The sequence below is a fragment of the Cucurbita pepo genome, chromosome LG01, assembly GCF_002806865.2.
Source record: "Cucurbita pepo subsp. pepo cultivar mu-cu-16 chromosome LG01, ASM280686v2, whole genome shotgun sequence".
NCBI lineage: Eukaryota > Viridiplantae > Streptophyta > Magnoliopsida > Cucurbitales > Cucurbitaceae > Cucurbita > Cucurbita pepo.
The window spans coordinates 17,043,340-17,061,359 of record NC_036638.1 but is presented as its reverse complement, the minus strand read 5'-3'; the positions used below and the strand labels follow the sequence as shown (position 1 = coordinate 17,061,359).

At 35.0% G+C, this 18,020-nt stretch overlaps 4 protein-coding genes across 4 annotated transcripts; 2 read left to right on the top strand and 2 right to left on the bottom strand.

Moving 5' to 3' along the window:
- The first annotated feature begins 872 nt into the window (after nucleotides 1-872).
- Nucleotides 873-2,078, top strand: LOC111795812 (cysteine-rich repeat secretory protein 60-like). Its single transcript, XM_023678406.1, has 2 exons — nucleotides 873-1,721; nucleotides 1,794-2,078. Exons 1-2 carry the CDS (start codon nucleotides 1,001-1,003, stop codon nucleotides 1,925-1,927), a joined length of 855 nt encoding a protein of 284 aa, XP_023534174.1. The 5' UTR covers nucleotides 873-1,000; the 3' UTR covers nucleotides 1,928-2,078.
- A 788-nt stretch (nucleotides 2,079-2,866) lies between these two features.
- LOC111795830 lies at nucleotides 2,867-3,433 on the bottom strand. The gene has a single exon (XM_023678431.1). It carries the CDS (start codon nucleotides 3,419-3,421, stop codon nucleotides 2,888-2,890), a length of 534 nt encoding a protein of 177 aa, XP_023534199.1. The 5' UTR covers nucleotides 3,422-3,433; the 3' UTR covers nucleotides 2,867-2,887.
- A 1,470-nt stretch (nucleotides 3,434-4,903) lies between these two features.
- LOC111795803 (E3 ubiquitin-protein ligase SINA-like 10) lies at nucleotides 4,904-7,831 on the bottom strand. The gene is made up of 2 exons (XM_023678395.1): nucleotides 7,324-7,831; nucleotides 4,904-5,820 (listed from the first exon to the last, which is right to left on the bottom strand). Exons 1-2 carry the CDS (start codon nucleotides 7,795-7,797, stop codon nucleotides 5,155-5,157), a joined length of 1,140 nt encoding a protein of 379 aa, XP_023534163.1. The 5' UTR covers nucleotides 7,798-7,831; the 3' UTR covers nucleotides 4,904-5,154.
- Nucleotides 7,832-12,642: 4,811 nt separating this feature from the next.
- On the top strand, nucleotides 12,643-16,393 carry LOC111790684 (uncharacterized protein At1g66480-like). The gene is made up of 2 exons (XM_023671698.1): nucleotides 12,643-13,377; nucleotides 16,190-16,393. The coding sequence occupies exons 1-2, from the start codon at nucleotides 12,709-12,711 to the stop codon at nucleotides 16,253-16,255; spliced, it is 735 nt and encodes a 244-aa protein (XP_023527466.1). The 5' UTR covers nucleotides 12,643-12,708; the 3' UTR covers nucleotides 16,256-16,393.
- Nucleotides 16,394-18,020: the final 1,627 nt, after the last annotated feature.

Sequence of the window (18,020 nt, the reverse complement as noted above, 5' to 3'; positions counted from 1 at the left end):
GTAGTGGTTGTTATTGAGTTTCTTGATTCCTCAAACGATCTGGAGATCATCCATCGTGTTGACACAATCGCACTTTTGAAGGCAGCGGACTTGCGATTGTGTGGCACTCAATTTCTAACGACAAATGAGCTAAGTCAATTCGTTCTTGCGTCGCCTATGGCCAACCGACATATGCTCGAGCCTCTGGCCTCAGTTTTAAGAGAAGGTTTTAGAAAACGAGGGCAGAGAGAAATTTTCGAAAAAGAGATTTTTGAAAGAGACGTTATATAAGCAAGTAAGAGAGAAATAACAACGTACAAAACTTAAGCTTTCCACGTATATCATTTTGCATTTTGAAAAAAAAAACTTCACATTTTGCATCACATAATCCAACCAACTTTAATTCCATTGTTTTCTTGTGTAACAATATGTCACGGGACATCTTTTTTATTAGTGCTTTTCTTTTCTTTCCTTTATTTATTTATTTTTCTTTAGAATAATAATAATAATATTTAAAATAATTGAGCTCGAACTTAGCTCAAGAAGTTATGATTAAGACATTAAAATTGTAAGGCTGGTGGCTGACCCAACAGACAGTATCTTTGGACTATTAAAAATGGTATTAGAGCCAAATATCAAGTTATGTGTAGGGAGGCACTAGATATTGGACCATTATAAATGATACTAGAGTTAGACACTAAACTGTGGACGAGCCAAGACGGCCCCAACTATTAAACTATTATAAATGGTATTAAAGTCAGACACTATGCTCTATGCTAGCGAAGATGGGGTCTCAACTATGAAGCCATTACAAATGATATTAGAGTTAGACAGGCTGTATGCGAGCAAAGACGGCCCCGCCTCTAATCTCATCATCTCAACTCATAATGTGACAGAAATGAGATAAAGCTATGTTCCACCAAGCAAACCAAGCACGCAGCACCACGCACTATTCTACAAATTTCAGCCGCCATTCATAGCCTGAATCTCAACTTCACGGCCAATTACCACACCCCAAAAAATGAGCCTGAGCCGCCCTCTCCTCCTCCTCCTCTCTCTCTCCCTTTTCCCTCTCCCGTCCCTCTCCGCCACCGACACCGTCATCTACGGCGGCTGCACCCAGCTCCAATACTCCCCAACCTCCGCCTACCACTCAAATCTCAACTCCCTCCTAACCTCCCTCCTCAACTCCGCCACATACGCCTCCTACAACAACTACACCATCCAAGCCTCATCCCCACAGGACACTCTATACGGTCTCTACCAGTGTCGCGGTGACCTCTCCATGCCCGATTGCGCCAATTGCATAGCCCACGCCCTCACCCAACTCGGGACCCTCTGCTCCAACAAATGCGGCGCCGCCCTCCAACTGGATGGCTGCTACGTCAAGTACGACAACTCCACCTTCCTGGGAGTGGAGGACAAGACAGTAGTGCTGAAGAATTGCGGCCCGTCAATTGGGTATGAGGGGGAAGCAATGGCGCAGCGGGACGCTGTGTTGGCGGCGCTAGTGGGGTCAAGTGGGGCGTACAGAGTGGGTGGGGCAGGGAACGTGCGTGGCGTGGCGCAGTGCGTGGGGGATTTGAGTGGGAGCGAGTGTCAGGAGTGCGTGGGCGAGGCAATTGGGCGGGTGAAGAGCGTGTGTGCGATGGGGGGTTATGGGGATATGTTCTTGGGGAAGTGCTATGTGAGATACAACACTCATGGGCCTCCTCCTCCGGTGTTGGCTGACAATCATAATGGTAACCCAATTTCTTTCATTTTGTTTGAATTCTTTATGAACATTGGTGAATTTGTTTGTTTGATTCGAACAGATAAATCTAATGATGACGGGGAGAAGACGTTTGCGATAATCGTTGGTCTTTTAGCTGGAATTGCTCTTCTTATTATTTTTCTTGTATTCATTCGAAAGGTGTTTGAAAGATCTGGTAAGGAAATTCACTCATAATTCCGACAATAATTCTTTTTCTACACGTTTTTTTTTTCACTCACGTGCTTTTTAAGAACGTCGTTAAGAAGTCACTCTATCGTAATTTTTAAATTTCTATGATTATCTACTGATAAGAAAAGTGTATAAAGCTCTTATTATTTTGGTTTAAGGTTTTGTTTATGATATCTCACGTCAAAATAATTTAGAATTTTATATAAATAAATAATATTTTTGTCTCGAGATTATGCTAACGATTTGTTGGTATAAGATGTGGTTTGAATCCATCGAACAAAAGAGTGAAATTATATTAGTAGTGGGGTAAAAATGATATCAAAGCCAGACACCGGGTGGTGTTCCAGCGAGGAGGTTGTGCAGGGGATGGTTTCAAAATTAGACACCAAGAGGTGTACCAGCTAGAACGTTGGGCTCTCAAGGATGTGGAAACCTCTGTTAGTAGTGAGTTTGGACAAAGCTAGACACTGAACAGTAGCTCAGTGTGCCAGTGAGGACGGTGGGCTCTAAAGGACGTGGAAACCTTAGTTAGTGGTGGGCTTGTTGTGTTGTCATTTTGGAGGGCTAGTGAGGACTTTTGACTCCCAAGAAACCTCGATTGGTGGTGGGCTTGGGCGGTTAAATATTTTAGCTCCGATCGAGCTACGAGCACGAGTAGGTAGGTGGTTAGGGGGGAGTGGCGGTTGGGCTGCCTTTTCAATCAATTTCAGGCCAACTCCTAATTACTAGACCAACCTGGGGCGTCATTTCATTCTCGTAACTCGAGTGAGTGCACCGCAGGAAAATAATAAATATAATTAAAAAAAAGACGACGCTCGTGTTAGCTTACGGAGATAGTTTATAATTAACAGTATTTTACTCGGGTTTAAAATTCCAATTGGATTTTGAGAAAAAAAAAAAAAAAAAAAAAAAAAAAAAAAAAAAAAAAANGCTTTCAAATTTCATTTCCCCTCAATTCCCCAATCATCATGAACACATGGGCTCTTCAACTATGGTCTCCAACAATGGCTTCCTCAACCTGCACATAGTCCTCCGATGAGCCAATTCCGGCACCGGCGAAAACCTCTCCACATCATCATCCATTTTCAACTTCATCTCCGACTCCTCTGCTTCCACCTTCGGGCAAACACAAACATTAGATTCCCCACCGCCGACAATCCGCCGCTTCTTCCTGCCGGAGACTCGCTCGGCAGCGAGAAGCAGCACCCCCATATCCGTCACTGACACCACCGAATTCACCTTCTTCATCGGAAACATAACATACAAATTCCCCATCTCCAGATCCTCATCCGCCATCAGAGCCGAAAATCTCCGGCCAACACGAACCGATTGAGAATTCACGACGAAGAAACTGGGCATCTCGAACATCAGCTCCGCCGCCTTAACCGGTTCGTGAAACTGCCGAACTTCCCCACTTGGGAAAACCACCGTCGTCGCCGGAAAACTTGAGGGTTTCCGGCCGATTGGAGTGGGAAGTGTACAAGAAACGTAATTCCCCATGAATCCCAAATGGATAAATCAAGAAATGAAGTAAAGAAGATGATGAAATTTAATTGAATTAGAAGCAAATAATTTAATTTTATATAATGAATGGGTTTAGATAATTGATTTTCAAAGAAAGTTAAGCACAGTTGGCTGTTCCGCATAATTATTGCTCAATCCGCGTGGAACAACAAAAATTATTCAAATATTATTGTTTCTTTTTTATTTTAGTTTACTAATTTGTTGTAACTATATTTTTCTTGTTATAAACATCTCATATGTTTGTTCCAAAAATTATTTTTAAAATATTTTTATGGACATAAATAAAATAATAAAAAAACCGTTCTTGCCTCTACCGGAAAAAAAATGTTAAATATAGGATGAATATTTAAAAATACTCAGTAAGTCGTTCTGTTATTGGGGGTTGGAAAATGCATACCGAGCCTAAATTCATGGTTATTTGTTGGATGTACAGTACTTTTCTACACTTGGTTTGGTTATGGGTACTGCTTAGCCGGTTAAAAACTAATGAAAAAGAAAGGGAGATTTGATCCATGATCAGATGACATACAACATGCATGAACTCCCACATTAGAAATCATGGATTAATGTATGATGCGCATAATACTTTCATACTTATTATGACGAGAATTTCTTATGAGACATACATGCATATTCATGGTATTTCGTTCATGTTTATCCTACATGGCGCATCATGGTATTTCACAAGGTGTAAACATGGTCATATCAACATAGAAGACATAAATAAATGTAAAAAAAAATAAAAAATAAAAAAATACCTAGAATTTGGAATCTAGATTCAATACCTGATGGCCCCAGTATCCTCCGGCATCTTCTACGACATGATAATGTTACTTACTCTTCACTCCTAAGAGTGAAGACTATCCCCACAAGAGGTGACCTAAACAAAGATCACTTAAGCATAGAGTTTCTATAATTGAACCACCGAAAATGAATGTATATCTTGTTGGTATACCTATTCGCTCTCGTCACACATCCATTTAAAATAATTGAGCTTAGAGTCGATTAGTAAAATTAAGTATATTTTAATGTTAAGAATAAAGAATAATAATTAAATTGACCTAATAATTGATTTGTTTATTTGAGCGTGCAACTTGAACGTAGATGAGAGCGACATCAACCATAATATAGTTTTAGATATTACTTTCACTCCACAATTTTTGGATTTATTTTATTTTTATTCTCATGCTATAAAACTTTAAGCTCTATACATTAATAACACACAGTCTGTCCGCCGATGGCATCAAGTTTTGCGTGTTGCAGCGGCGGTGTCGGTTCTTTGTATATTAATAACACACATTCTGTGGCGCGTCGCTGGGCTGCCCCCCAGCAGTCCAAGCGCCGTGGCCGACGCCATTGCTTGCCCAACGACATGCCTATCCTCACGTTGGGCATGCACATTTCTATTCATAGTTCATGAACATTTTGGATAACATGAACATAAAAATCAAAAGAAGCTTCAAACACGAACAGGGTCCATCTGAAAGAGTTCATTAAGTAATGGTAATATAACACAACAGAGTTCACGGACCGAACGAGTTAGAATAAACTTACGAAATCGGAAACTGCTGCTATATACAAATTACGCAGCATAACTGAGCTTCTAAGACTGACCTTATTTTCCATGACATATACACAATATGCACACTGACATATACATTCGTATAAACAGCACGATATTTACTTGTTGACTCACCGACGCCTTTTATCTACGGTGGTGCACCGGTGTTTTGCCATATGCAGATATTCAACTTGATCTTGCCTGAAGAACTGAACAAATCGCGTGGAATCAAAAGGAACCTCGTCGAGGGACAGCAATCTGACGATGATTGAATGTTCTTCATGGAAGATTGTAAAACTAGAGAGAGATCTTGAGTTTCTACTCGTAGATCATAAGAAAATGCTTCCTTCAAGGAAGGAGGTCTAAGGCAGCAAACTTTAACAGCATTTCCCAGATGATCAAAACTATTGCTGAGAATAAAAAGAATACCATCACCTTGTTCTTGAAGAACGCGGTAATTATCGTTAGCGTTTAGGCAAATGGTGAAGCTAGAACTGAACTGAAAGCTGATAGCAGAGTCTGTATGTTTACTGCTGAAATGTAGTGATAATTGCTTAGATGAGGCAACAAAGTTGCAATCAGAAAGAGGGCATTTACACGGGGCATGTAGGCATTTCTTTTCGTGGTCACTTTCACTACCATAACTAACTATCTCCTTGCATCCGTACTTTGATTGTTTGCAGGGTAGTTTAATGGATTCAAGAACCTTCTCCACGGCCCGACAACGATTATAGCCGATAGGCCAAGAGCAGGTTGCACATCTATTCTTAAGTTTGTTGCAGCAGGAAGAGCATGCAATATGCCCATTCTCACACTGAATTCATGATAAAAATCTAGTCAAACTGTTGATATATTGATGATATGACAAAACCAAACAGTTAATTGTTAGACGATCATGTCTAGCTCGTGCCGACTGTATGACCACTTTATCTATTGAAACACAAGTAGAAATGTGAAATATAGCTGAAATAATTAGCAGAGGTTAAAGAGCGAGCACGAGCAATCAGTTTACACCAAAACTGAACAATTCAACAGGAATAAGCATATGTTAACCGATCGATCGAAATTTAATTATGAGAAGACTTTTTTTTTTCTTTCTTTTACTTCTAATGCACAAATCATACATTAAAAAAACCAATAAGAGCTGCAGTCTTATATACAAATCCTTCTAGACTGTTACATCGACTAGTAACAATGGTTGAATGCATCTGCAAGAATCTATTCGATTTTCTGTTTCGAGGAAAATTTTCAATCTGCTAAAACAGTCAGCTTCATTATCTCACATTTTAGATGTTCAACATCTTACAGAAATTACAGTTGAATTAGTTGGTCTCAGATGACATTGAGGCTGAGGAGATTCTTATTCATACACTTATTAATGGCCTCCATACTAAATACACTTTCATCCATGCATCTAACCGCACGAAGAAAGATCCTATGGGCATGATTTAAAGTCAAAGAAAAAAACCCTTGAACAGCAAAACAAAGTAGCTGAATTTATCTTCAACTTCTATCTCAATCAAGCAATACTATGAAGTTGTTATGAACATTCTAAACAACGTCATCCAAACAACTTTGTTGGAAATTTTGCTCACACTACTAGCCAAAAGTTTTGAACAACTAGGCACAGCTTGCACGACAAATCTCCGTTCACTTGGATGTTAAATCTCAAATTTGGCTGGAATAAACCCACAAAAATTACCTATTATCTCTAAATATGCTTCTAAGAAATCAAGCGTGTTAACAGTTAATAAAACCCCACAAATTTTCCCCTTCTTTAAAATCTCCTCATAGCCGCCAATCCATCAACCTTACAAGTACAAGCCATTTTCTTAACTCCTCTAATCAAAGCTTCCTTTGCATCAAAAGGATTCACATAAAATATTCATAGATCACCTGTCTTAGTGCCACAACGATGGTGAACGAATCATGATGAAACTGAGGTCTCTTGACCACAATGGTACGTGCCAATCAATTTTAGATCACCTTTCTTTTATCATCCTCACACAGAGCACGTATACATAGATTATGCATTAAATTATTAGAAGATTATTGAGGATATCAAGGCTTCTTCTAAATATCAGCCCAACAGTTCTATGTTCTTACAAGACGAACGAACTAATAGCTTCCAATTCATCTTATTTGATTAAAGGTTCAATCGAACCAAACCAAACCCAACTCAATTTTGGGATCTATCTAATCCTTACGGAAAACCCCAACGAACCAAAAGCCAATTTGAAATCAGAGCAAAGTCAACTACAAAATCACAACTAATTACGAACAGAACAAGTACGGAGATTATTGAAAAACAACATACCTGGAAGATGGGAACACTCAAGGGTTCACAACAAATGGAGCAATCCAACACTTCAGGGTCGATCAAAAACATCGAAATGGAGCCATTTTCCTTCACATTTTTAGAGCAGGACTTAACCGAGCAGAGAGCTTTTTCGGTACCGTCCTCTCCAACCTGTTCCTCTATTCCGTCAATTCGATGGCGCTTTCTCTGCTCTTCATCGCTCGCAGTTTCTTCCTTACAATAATCGAAACCCTGTTCTTCCCCTTCTTCGCACCGTTGGTTGTGCCGGGGAAAATTAACGACGGCGTTGATGCGAAAAGAGGTTCTCTTCCTCTTCGCCCTAGGGCTACTGGTACTGGATCCGTCCTCCCCGTCTTCCTCTCCACCAACCGAAAACTTCGCCATTTCGATGCCGCTTCTCCTGCGAGGAGGAAGAAGATTGTTATCAGTAAGATCGCCACGTGTACTACTGCGTATGCTACACGATCCCATCCCCAGTAGTACACGTCACCGTGGAGTTAGGAAACTATTCCACTTCATCTTTTACAAAATATTAATATTTTAACACTTTTAAAACCTTTTTTAATTTAAAAAAAAAACATTTTAATCTTTTTTCTAAAAAAAATTAAAAAAATAAATTTTTTACGTATTTTAAAAATAAAGTATTAACTATTTTACTACAAAATTAATAATAAATATATTTTTTATATTTCTTTTTTAAAGGTTAAAGGTAATATTTTTTTAAATAAATTTATACATTTTACGAGATATATATTTGTAGTCTCTATTTATGCTCGTTAACTTTTTATCTAATATGATATAATAATAATAATAATTAATTTTTTTTAATGTATTTTTTAGAGTTGATGGGTAAAAAAAAAACATGACATTTTAGAAAACAAAACTACGAACATTTTTTTTTATTGTTTTTTTTTTTTTGGAAAGATTAAGAATACCACGTGCTTGTAGAATTGAATAATAAAATTTCATAATGTTTTTGAAAAGTAGTAAATGACATGACCACACAAAAATATTATGCTTTTTATATTACATTACTAATTTACTTCTCTAATTTTCCACACTAAACAAAGTCAATGCCATAATGTCCGTGGAAATAAAATAAAGAATTAAAAAAACCACTCGGTTCTGTACATTTAATATTCTTAACATATTATACCCACTATATAACGATCTAAATCCACCGCTAGCAGATATTACCTAAAGAGGACAATATTTGTTAGCGGTGGATTTGGGTCGTTACAAATGGTATTAGAATCAAACGCCGAATGATGTGTCAGCCTTCTCGCTGTTCTTCGAAGGGGGTAGACACGAGGCGGTGTGCCAGTAAGAATGCTGGGCCCTAAAGGGAGTGGATTTGGGGGCGGTCCCATATCGATTGGAGGAAGAAAAGAGTTCGAGCAAGGACGCTGGGCCCCGAAAGGGGATGGATTGTGATTCACCCATTGGTTGGGGAGGAGAACAAACCACATTTATAAGAGTGTGGAAACCTTCTCCTAGCAATAAGGGTGTGGAAACCTTCCCCTAACAGACGATGTGCTAGCCTTTTCACTGTTCCCCGAAAGGGGTAGACACGAGACGATGTGCCAGTAAGGATGCTGGGCCCCAAAGTGGGTTGATTTGGGAGTGGTCCCACATCGATTGGAGGAAGGAAAGAGTGCCAACGAGGACGCTGGGCCCCGAAGGGGGTGGATTGTCCCACATTGGTTGGGGAGGAGAACAAACCACCATTTATCGTTCCTCTCTCCAACCAACATAGGATCTCACAATCCATCTCTCTTGAGAGCCCAACGCGCACACCACCCGATGTTTGGCTTTGATACCATTTGTAACAGTTCAAACCCACCGCTAGCAGATGTTGTTTAGCCTATTACGTATCACCGTCAGTCTCACTATATTAAAACGCGTTTAATAGAGAGATTTTTACACCCATACGAGGAATGTTTCTTTCCCTTCACGAACTAATATTGTCAACTTTAGTCCGTAATAATTTAGAGAAATCAATATGTGTCACGACTTTTACGAATAAGTAAACTAAGCACTCAGTTAAAAAAAAATAATTAGGTATTAAAAAAACGTTTAAAATTATCGATTAATTAAATATATTTTATCCAAGATCATGATATGTACCCACCAGGCCACTGCTTTTCTTATTTTATTTTATTTATTTATTTATTTATTTATTTATTTATTTTATTTATTGATGGAATATTCAAAATGGGCCACTTTCGAGTAATAAATTTACCCAAAAGTTACTCCAATTATTTCTCTCTCAATATATATATATATATATATATATATACGGATCATTAAAATAATATTTTTTAAAATATATAAATTTTTTTATTTTTAAAAAATATTTTATTATAATTTTTTTCATAATTATTGTGAACCAATCCTGCAAAACGGTGTCGTGACATTTCCTAATAGAAAAAAATATATAATAATAATAATAAATTAATTATGAGTTTGAAAGCTTTTTTTATATATTTTTAGTTCATCCATATATGAAAATATAAATATAAATCTCTAATTTATTTATAAAAGACAAAAGATGTAACTTATATTATAATAATTATAATGATTATTAATTAATTAAAAATACCAGTTTGGAGTTTAAATAATTTATTTTTATTTCATAATTATTTGTTGAGATGTATTTGTTCAAAAATATTTTTTCAACCCTTTTTTTAAAATTTTGACTTTCTTTTTCAAATAAAATAATACACTAAATTTTATTCAAATGATCTGACTTTTTTTGAAATCTTCATTGAGTCTGATATATATATATATTAAAATATTAATTTTTGAAATGATATATATATATATATATAAATACAACGTTCTAACAATTTGACCCCGAGAAACTACAAAAATATTTCAAATTTATAATTAATGAGTATTAAGAGACATGCAAATTTTCGAACAACCGTTCAATGATTATCAGTAAATAGACCCATTACGACAATCGAAGAGGTTGACTCATGGGACCGACAAATTGAACCATTATAATATGAAAGCATATATAAATATATATGTATATATATAGTGTTCATATGGGTTGAAGTTTTAACATGAGCTGCATGCATGAAAGTAAAAGAATTGAAGTCGGTTGGTGCCAAAATGTCGGATTGGTTCGAATTATTCCAAGTTTCAAACTTTGGTGTTTAATTAAGCCATATTACAAAGTCAAAATTGGGTTGCACGTCTCCAACTATCGAGCGAGCTGAAAAATTTAATCTTCATTTGACGAACATATTATTTCGTTCCCATCTTTTTTGAATCGTAAGTTTTAAGGTTGAAAAAAATGTTTAGAATTAATGGGTACCAAAATTTCTCATCGTATTTTGTCGGGTGACAAATTTGCTGATATTTAAATCAGATATAATACTAGGGGTAAAAACGTACATTAAAACACAGTCGCTACAAACCTCTCGATTTTTTCTCTAAATTGCTTGTTCCTCGTCATTCAAGATCATCACCACCACCATTAGTTTTATTTGTAACTAATCGTTGGCTATCAGGCATTACCATCAAATCACGACAACCTAAGTGTAATCTCATTCCTCATCACTTGAAGTTGTACGACTAGCTCGGGGTCTTTGATACTAGTTTTTCCACTGTTTTAATCGTCATTGCTTGCACGAAGTTTGTAGTAAGATCTGAACGTTTCTCCTAGTTTTCTTTTAGCCGATTATTTCCCTCCTCCTCATCAGTTTCCTTATTAACTACTCATACCATTACATTTGCTCGACCATACCATTACATTTGCTCGACCATCACGTATTGCCATAAGCTTCCATCACAAGGAAGAGCCTCATCAAAGAGAAAAAATGAAGAAAACACAAGCAATATAGATTCGTTTTCTTCAATTTCAAGTCGGTTTTAAACTATATTAATTTTTAAGTATAATTTACAGGCTCAACCAAAAAACCACACAGGAGAGAGAAACACGTTACTTTCACGTTCTATTTGTTGAGGATTGTTGGAAGTAAGTCTTACATTGACTAATTTAGGGAATCATAGTAGATTTATAAGTAAGGAATACATCTTCATTGGTACCAAGCTTTACACGAGAGCTTATGCTCAAAGTAGACAATATCATACTATTGTAGAGATTCGTGATTCCTAACACTATCACGTTCTAGAACTTTCTTGTGATAAGTAGTATTATGAAGAACTATACGAACAAATCAAAGCTGGCAATTTATTTACGAGTAAATTAGCTACCATGTATACACATGGGAGAATTGTCCGTACCTGACCTAACTTTTATGTGAAAAGGTTCCTTCCTAAATTAGGAATTCAAGTCAAAATTTGCACACCGGGCGGCTCTCCCTCCTTCCTTTTATCTTACTTTCATGCAAACCCAACAAAAAAAAAAAAAAAAAAAAAAAAAAAAAAAAAANTCTTTTTTAAATTTTATTTAATCTTATTATTATTATTATTTTTAATAGTTCAAAATTTTAAAATACAGATTTCTACGTCATTATAAAAAATATTTTATTTCTCTCTCCAATCAATATAAACAGGAATATTCTATTTTATGCACGAAATGTTTCTTAGAAGCTTCAAAATTAAAACGAACATTTTAAAAATTCAAAGATTTAATCGAATTAATACGGTATGAAATTGAAAAATTATATCAAATCATAAAGACTTAATTAAAAATTAAAAAAGGAATTTTATTTTCCAGAAACTGATTTTTCATATGAAAAGAATCAAATATTTATATACCCCACCAAATTTGCCTTTTCCCATTATTTATCATATATATATATATATATATATATAAATTATATTAATATTAAGAGAGTGAAATTCAAATTTGGCTTACCCTGCAATTACAACAAGATGATGGGTCCCAAAATTTTAATTTTGTGCCTTTTTTTTAATTTCTTTATATATTTACTAATTCATCAAAACTTTAATATATTTATACATTTGACCCGGAATCTTCGTCGATTTTTCACAAATTCACACCTTCTTTTCATTATTCAAATTTTATCCCCTCTATATTTCAACTACTTTCATGCTCACTCCTTCCCAAAAATAAATAAATAAATAAATACTCGTTATATTTTAAATATTATAATATTATCTTTAATATATTAATGAAAAAGTCGATACGTTTGAGTGTCATTATTTCATATTTAGCCGACGTTATCTCATATTTAAATTTTAATGTAATATTAGAATGATTAAAAATATTCTTAAAATAATAAAAAAATAAACAGTTTTTTTTTTTTAAAATTTTATGGTTAAATATTATAATAATAATAAGCGGAAAAAGAATATATATATATGGATAGACAGAGAAGAGAGAAGGGGGAAAATTATTGGGCAAAAACAGAAAGAAACGGAAATCGAGGGAAAATTGGGGAAATGGGGAACAGTATGGGGGGAAGACGGAGAGTAAAGGTAATGAAAGTGGACGGAGAGATTCTGAAATTGAAGACGCCGATTCGAGTTTCAGAGGTTTTGAAGGATTATCCGGATCATGTTTTGATGGAATCGGAGGCTGTTAAGCATTACGGAGTGAAGGCCAAGCCATTAGAGCCGCAACAGGATTTGAACAAGAAGAAGATTTATTTTCTTCTACAGTTACCGAAGATCTCCAATCCGGAACCGCCAGAGCGCATTCCGAGGCGAGTTCGTTCTTCTGGCGTCAATATGTCCGCCAAGGATCGTCTCGACCTTCTCATGCTTTCGCGGAGGACGATGTCGGAGGTCGCTATTACTAGACCGTCTCCGGTACTGGCTGCTGCTTCCTCTGCTGAGCCGCGGTTTCATAGCGGCCCGATGCAGGTTAAAATGAAGATTCCGAGATCGCAGGTCGCTAAATTGATGGAGGAGAGTCGGAATGAAGGAGAAATCGCGGAGAAGATTATAAATCTTTATTTGAAGAACGAGGTCAATAGCGGCGGCGGCGGCGGCGGTGGCCATGGCGATGCCGTTGCCGGTTCCGGTGGCGTCGACGCCGGCCGTCATCCGGAGCCGTGGAAACCCAGCCTCGTTAGTAGCGTTAGGGAAAATTCAAAGGTTCATCGCGAGGTATGTTCGTCGTTCAAATTTTTCGCTCTGACAGTCCATTAATTTTATTTTCATTTATTTATTTATTTATTTATTAAATATCCTTTTAGAGATTAAATTAAAAAAAAAAAAAAAAAAAAAAAAAAAAAAAAAAAAAAAAAAAAAANTTAGCTAACTAGAAAATGAACAACCCAACAAACTCTGCGTTTAATTGTTGGAGTCTTTAACAACCGAAAATTTATTAAAATTTATTAAAATATTTTTAAATGTATTAAAAAATAAAAAATGATTGATTATTTTGAAAGGCAACAAATTTGAATAGGTAAATTTGATTTTCTTCTTCAATTTGACTTTGCCCAATGGGTATACGACGGTGAATACCTTTTAAAAATATTTAAATAAGAAATCTCAATTTTAAACATTTTATTTGGTCAAAGTTATTTTGTTTTTAGATTTGGTAAATGTTTTTAAAATTTATTCAATTTTAAAAAATAAGATTTGAAATGAATTTGTAAAAAAGTTGAAGAAAAACAATTTTGTATTTATTTAGACCAGATTTCAAAATATTGAATTATCTTATTCTATTAATATTTCTATCTAAAATTTAAGGTTTGATTAACAAGACATTAGGGAACATAATATTTGGATGTAGACACTACGTCAGGTTTAGATAAGCAATAAGAAAAGTAGACTCTTATTGGACAAGTTTGCCCTTTTGGACTTATCTATAATTATGATATGTGATGAGGATTTATGGATTTTATATAACTTTCTTAATTTAAATTATTAAGGACCTATTGAAAGATAGTGGAAGTTAGATAGAAAGATAGACAGTGATACAACTAGAAAAGTACCTATTAGGTGGAGGACCCAAAATTGACTTTTCCATAACCAAAGAGGACTAATCTTTAATTAAATGATTATTAGGTCCAAAGTGAGTGAAAATTAGGTTTTGGTCTCATTATTCTAATATATTTCCACCTTAATAAAGTATTTATTTCAATTATTTGATGGAAAATTGTGAGCATCAGTAAAAGGGTGAGGGAAGGAATCTAGTTTAGAGGGAAGACATAGATAGATAGCTTCCCTTTTCGAGCTTCCTCTCAAGGTTTTTAAAACGGGTTTGCTAGAGAGAGGTTTCCACACTCTTATAAATGCTTCTTTCCCCTCTTCAACCGATGTGGGATCTCACAATCCACCCCTTTCGAGGCCTAGCGTCCTCTCTAGTATACGGCTTGGTGTCAGGCTCTGATACCATTTGTAACGTCCTAAACCCACCACTAGTAGATATTGTTCTCTTTGGGTTTTCTCTTTGGGGCTTTCTTTTAAGGTTTTTAAAACGCCCCTTGTTAGGGAGAGGTTTGTAAACCCATCACTAGTAGATATTGTTCTCTTTGGGTTTTCTCTTTGAAGCTTTCTTTTAAGGTTTTTAAAACGCCCCTTGTTAGGGAGAGGTTTCTACACCCTTATAAAGAATACTTTGTTATCCTCTCCAACCGATGTGGGGTCTCACAATACACCCCTTTTGGGGTCTCACAATCCACCTCCTTAGGTGCCCAGCATCCTCGCTGGCACTCATTCCTCTCTCCAATCAATGTAGGATCTCACAATCCACCCCTCTTCGGGGCCTAGTGTCCTCCCTGGCACCCCACCCGATGTCTGGCTCTAATATCATTTATAACAGCCTAAGCCCACCATTAGTTGATATTGTCCTTTTTAGGCTTTCCATTTCGAGCTTCCCCTCAAAGTTTTCAAAATATGTCTCTTAGAGAGAGGTTTCCACTAATTCATTCTCCTCTCCAATTGACGTAAGATATGATACTAAATTCAACAAATTTAAAATTGATATTACGTTAGATTGAAATTAATGAAATATATAGGTGATGATGGAAGTTTTTAGTTGATTGTTAGGAAATAAATGTAGCATAAATAATAGACAACCATTCATGTATTATAGATTTGTTTATGCAGTTTTATATGAATATAATTTTTATTTTGTAGGAGAATTTATTGATTGAAAAATGGAAGTTGGTAGTTGAATATATGAATGAATAAATAAATACATTATTATATTTATAGAAAACAACTTAAAATCAGTGGCTAAAGGCCCACTGATTGAAAATTGGAAAGAAAAAGAATGGTAGTTTCAGAAGTGGAGAGGGCACAGACAGATTGGTAGGTTATCAACTACGTCGGCAAGAAAATACAAAATATGAATCAAATAAATTCATCATTTCATTTTGAATGTTCAGACTTCAAGTTGTTTTTAAAATTTTTGTTTTTATTTAGATCAATAATGAAGTTTGATTAGTTGCTTCCTTGGTTGTTGTATGCATCTGGAAAATGAGACTGAATAAAACAATTAATCACTTATATCCCCCATCTAATTTTCTCGTTTCTTATATTTTAATTCTCGAACCTTTTGTCTGTTCATATCTATTGGATCATTCAACTTTCTCGAACTTCTTGTCTGTTCATATCTATTCAATAAATTCTTAAATCTTTGTTTTTGCCTACTAGATACTAAATTGAAAGTTTTGAGTCTTGCAGCATAAATTAGTTTTATGTCTCATTAGTTCTTACAACAGTCCAAGCCCTCCACTACCAGTAGATATTGTCCACTTTGACCCGTTATATATCGTCATCAACCTCTTAGTTTTAAATCGTGAGGTTGATAGCGATACGTAACGAGCCAAAACGGATAATATCTACTAGAAGTAGAAGGTTAATGGTAGAGATTTGAATTTGAAGTTAGAAGTGGGAGGAATTTGTTTGTATGAGTTGTGTAGTGTTTGATTGATGAGTGAAGCTAACTTTGAAATGAAATATACAGAAACGGGTGAGTTTCTTAGCGATGGATGAAGGAGAAATTGGTTTAGCTGTAGCACCCAATCACTAGCACACCCAAAGTTTTGGATTAAGAGAAGAAGATGAAGATGAAGATGAAGCAGAGCATGTGGCAAGTATATGTATGTGTTGTTTTTATTGCTTCCTTCATGTGTTCCTAATTTGGATATAACTTCTCTTACATTAAAAAGAGTACAAATTTGATAGACTCATAGTCCGCTCAGATTAGGGATGTTAATTACTATAATATATATATATTTGTATATAAAATGAATCATATCTGTTTGATTAGTTTGTGTGGGGATCACATCTCTATTATCAAATTTTGTAATCGCATCATAATATCTCATAAATTTGGGAAGGGGTGGGTTACGGACTCTTAACTCAGGATTCTTGTAGTTTTGGAGAATCCAACTATAGGAGAGCCAGGAATAGAGAGTTTTCCTCCATTCTCTGCGTCTCCCCGAATAGCGAATAGCTAAATTCTGAATCCATGAATCAAATCTCTCCAAGTAGGATTCAGACCTAAGACCAATCGGTTAACAGTCGACAGTTCTACCACTGAGTTATTGAGAAACAAAAGTAAATTAGGTCTCAGAGAATTCAATTTCCGTTCTCTAACACATAACCAGTATGAGCTTGAGGTTTCCTTCGTAATTCCCATAATTTTTTCATTCTGGCCTCGTTCCATGTAAATATTAATTAAGATGGAATCTTATTATGACCATGTTGACGTCATACGCTCTCTTCTTACCTCAAATTGCATGATGGTTTGAAGAATCTCATTTAATTTCTTATTAATAATATTTGAAAAAATAAATAATGTGTAGTTGACATATTTAAATGGGTCAAATATTACTAAAATTATAAATTTGTTTAAGTTAGAGTTTAATTATTATGGTTTTAAAAAATAGTTTGAAGATTTATCAAAGGCATAATTTCCTATAATTTTTTTTTTAATTATAGGATTATATATACTTACTTTTAGTCTTTATTTTACTGTATTTAAAATTTTATTTTAATAAGTTTATAGTACCAACTATTATATTTATAAAAATATTATACTAAAAATCATATTATATTATTATAAAATGGACCTAAATTTCACAAAAAAAAAGATTAAAATATATAATAAGTCTATTAATTTTTAATTTTGTTTTTAATAGGGGTTGAATTTTAAAATATTAATTTCAATTTATTTTAAAATAATCTAAAGTAGGTCTCACATTATTCTTAGAACGATCCATTAAACCTCGTATGGATGATTCCATGTTCCTTTTAAAATAAAAAATCCATGTCCTAGATATTCTGTAGAACGACCCATCATTTTCTTTAAGAAAATTTTTCGGGTTTTCTTAGATTTCATTACTCGAGAAGTGTGTTCTTAAAATTAACCCATTTTATCTTACAGTCACGTAAAGTTATAAAGTTTTTTTGAAGTTTTAATTGAATCAAGGTAGAACTTAGATTATCCTTTTACGACAGTGCTTACTCAAATTCCCAGAATCGAGTAGCATGAATCCTTTGGAGCGTTTGCACGTTGAAATAGATATGAAAAAAAAGGCTATGAGTTTGTTATGATATTGAAATTTGAATAAAGGGAGGAGGTGCGTATGGGACAAGTAAACACTTTAATTTATGGTATTAATTTCTTTGAATGAAAGCAACAATCCCATATTAATCCCACCACCTTAACTACTTATCAATTCCTTGCTTCATCAAACAACCAATTCGTTGACAATTCGAACGTTTCAAGGATCAAGATTGAAAGTTTATAAATTTATTAAAAACGCTTTAACCTAATACGTATCATCATT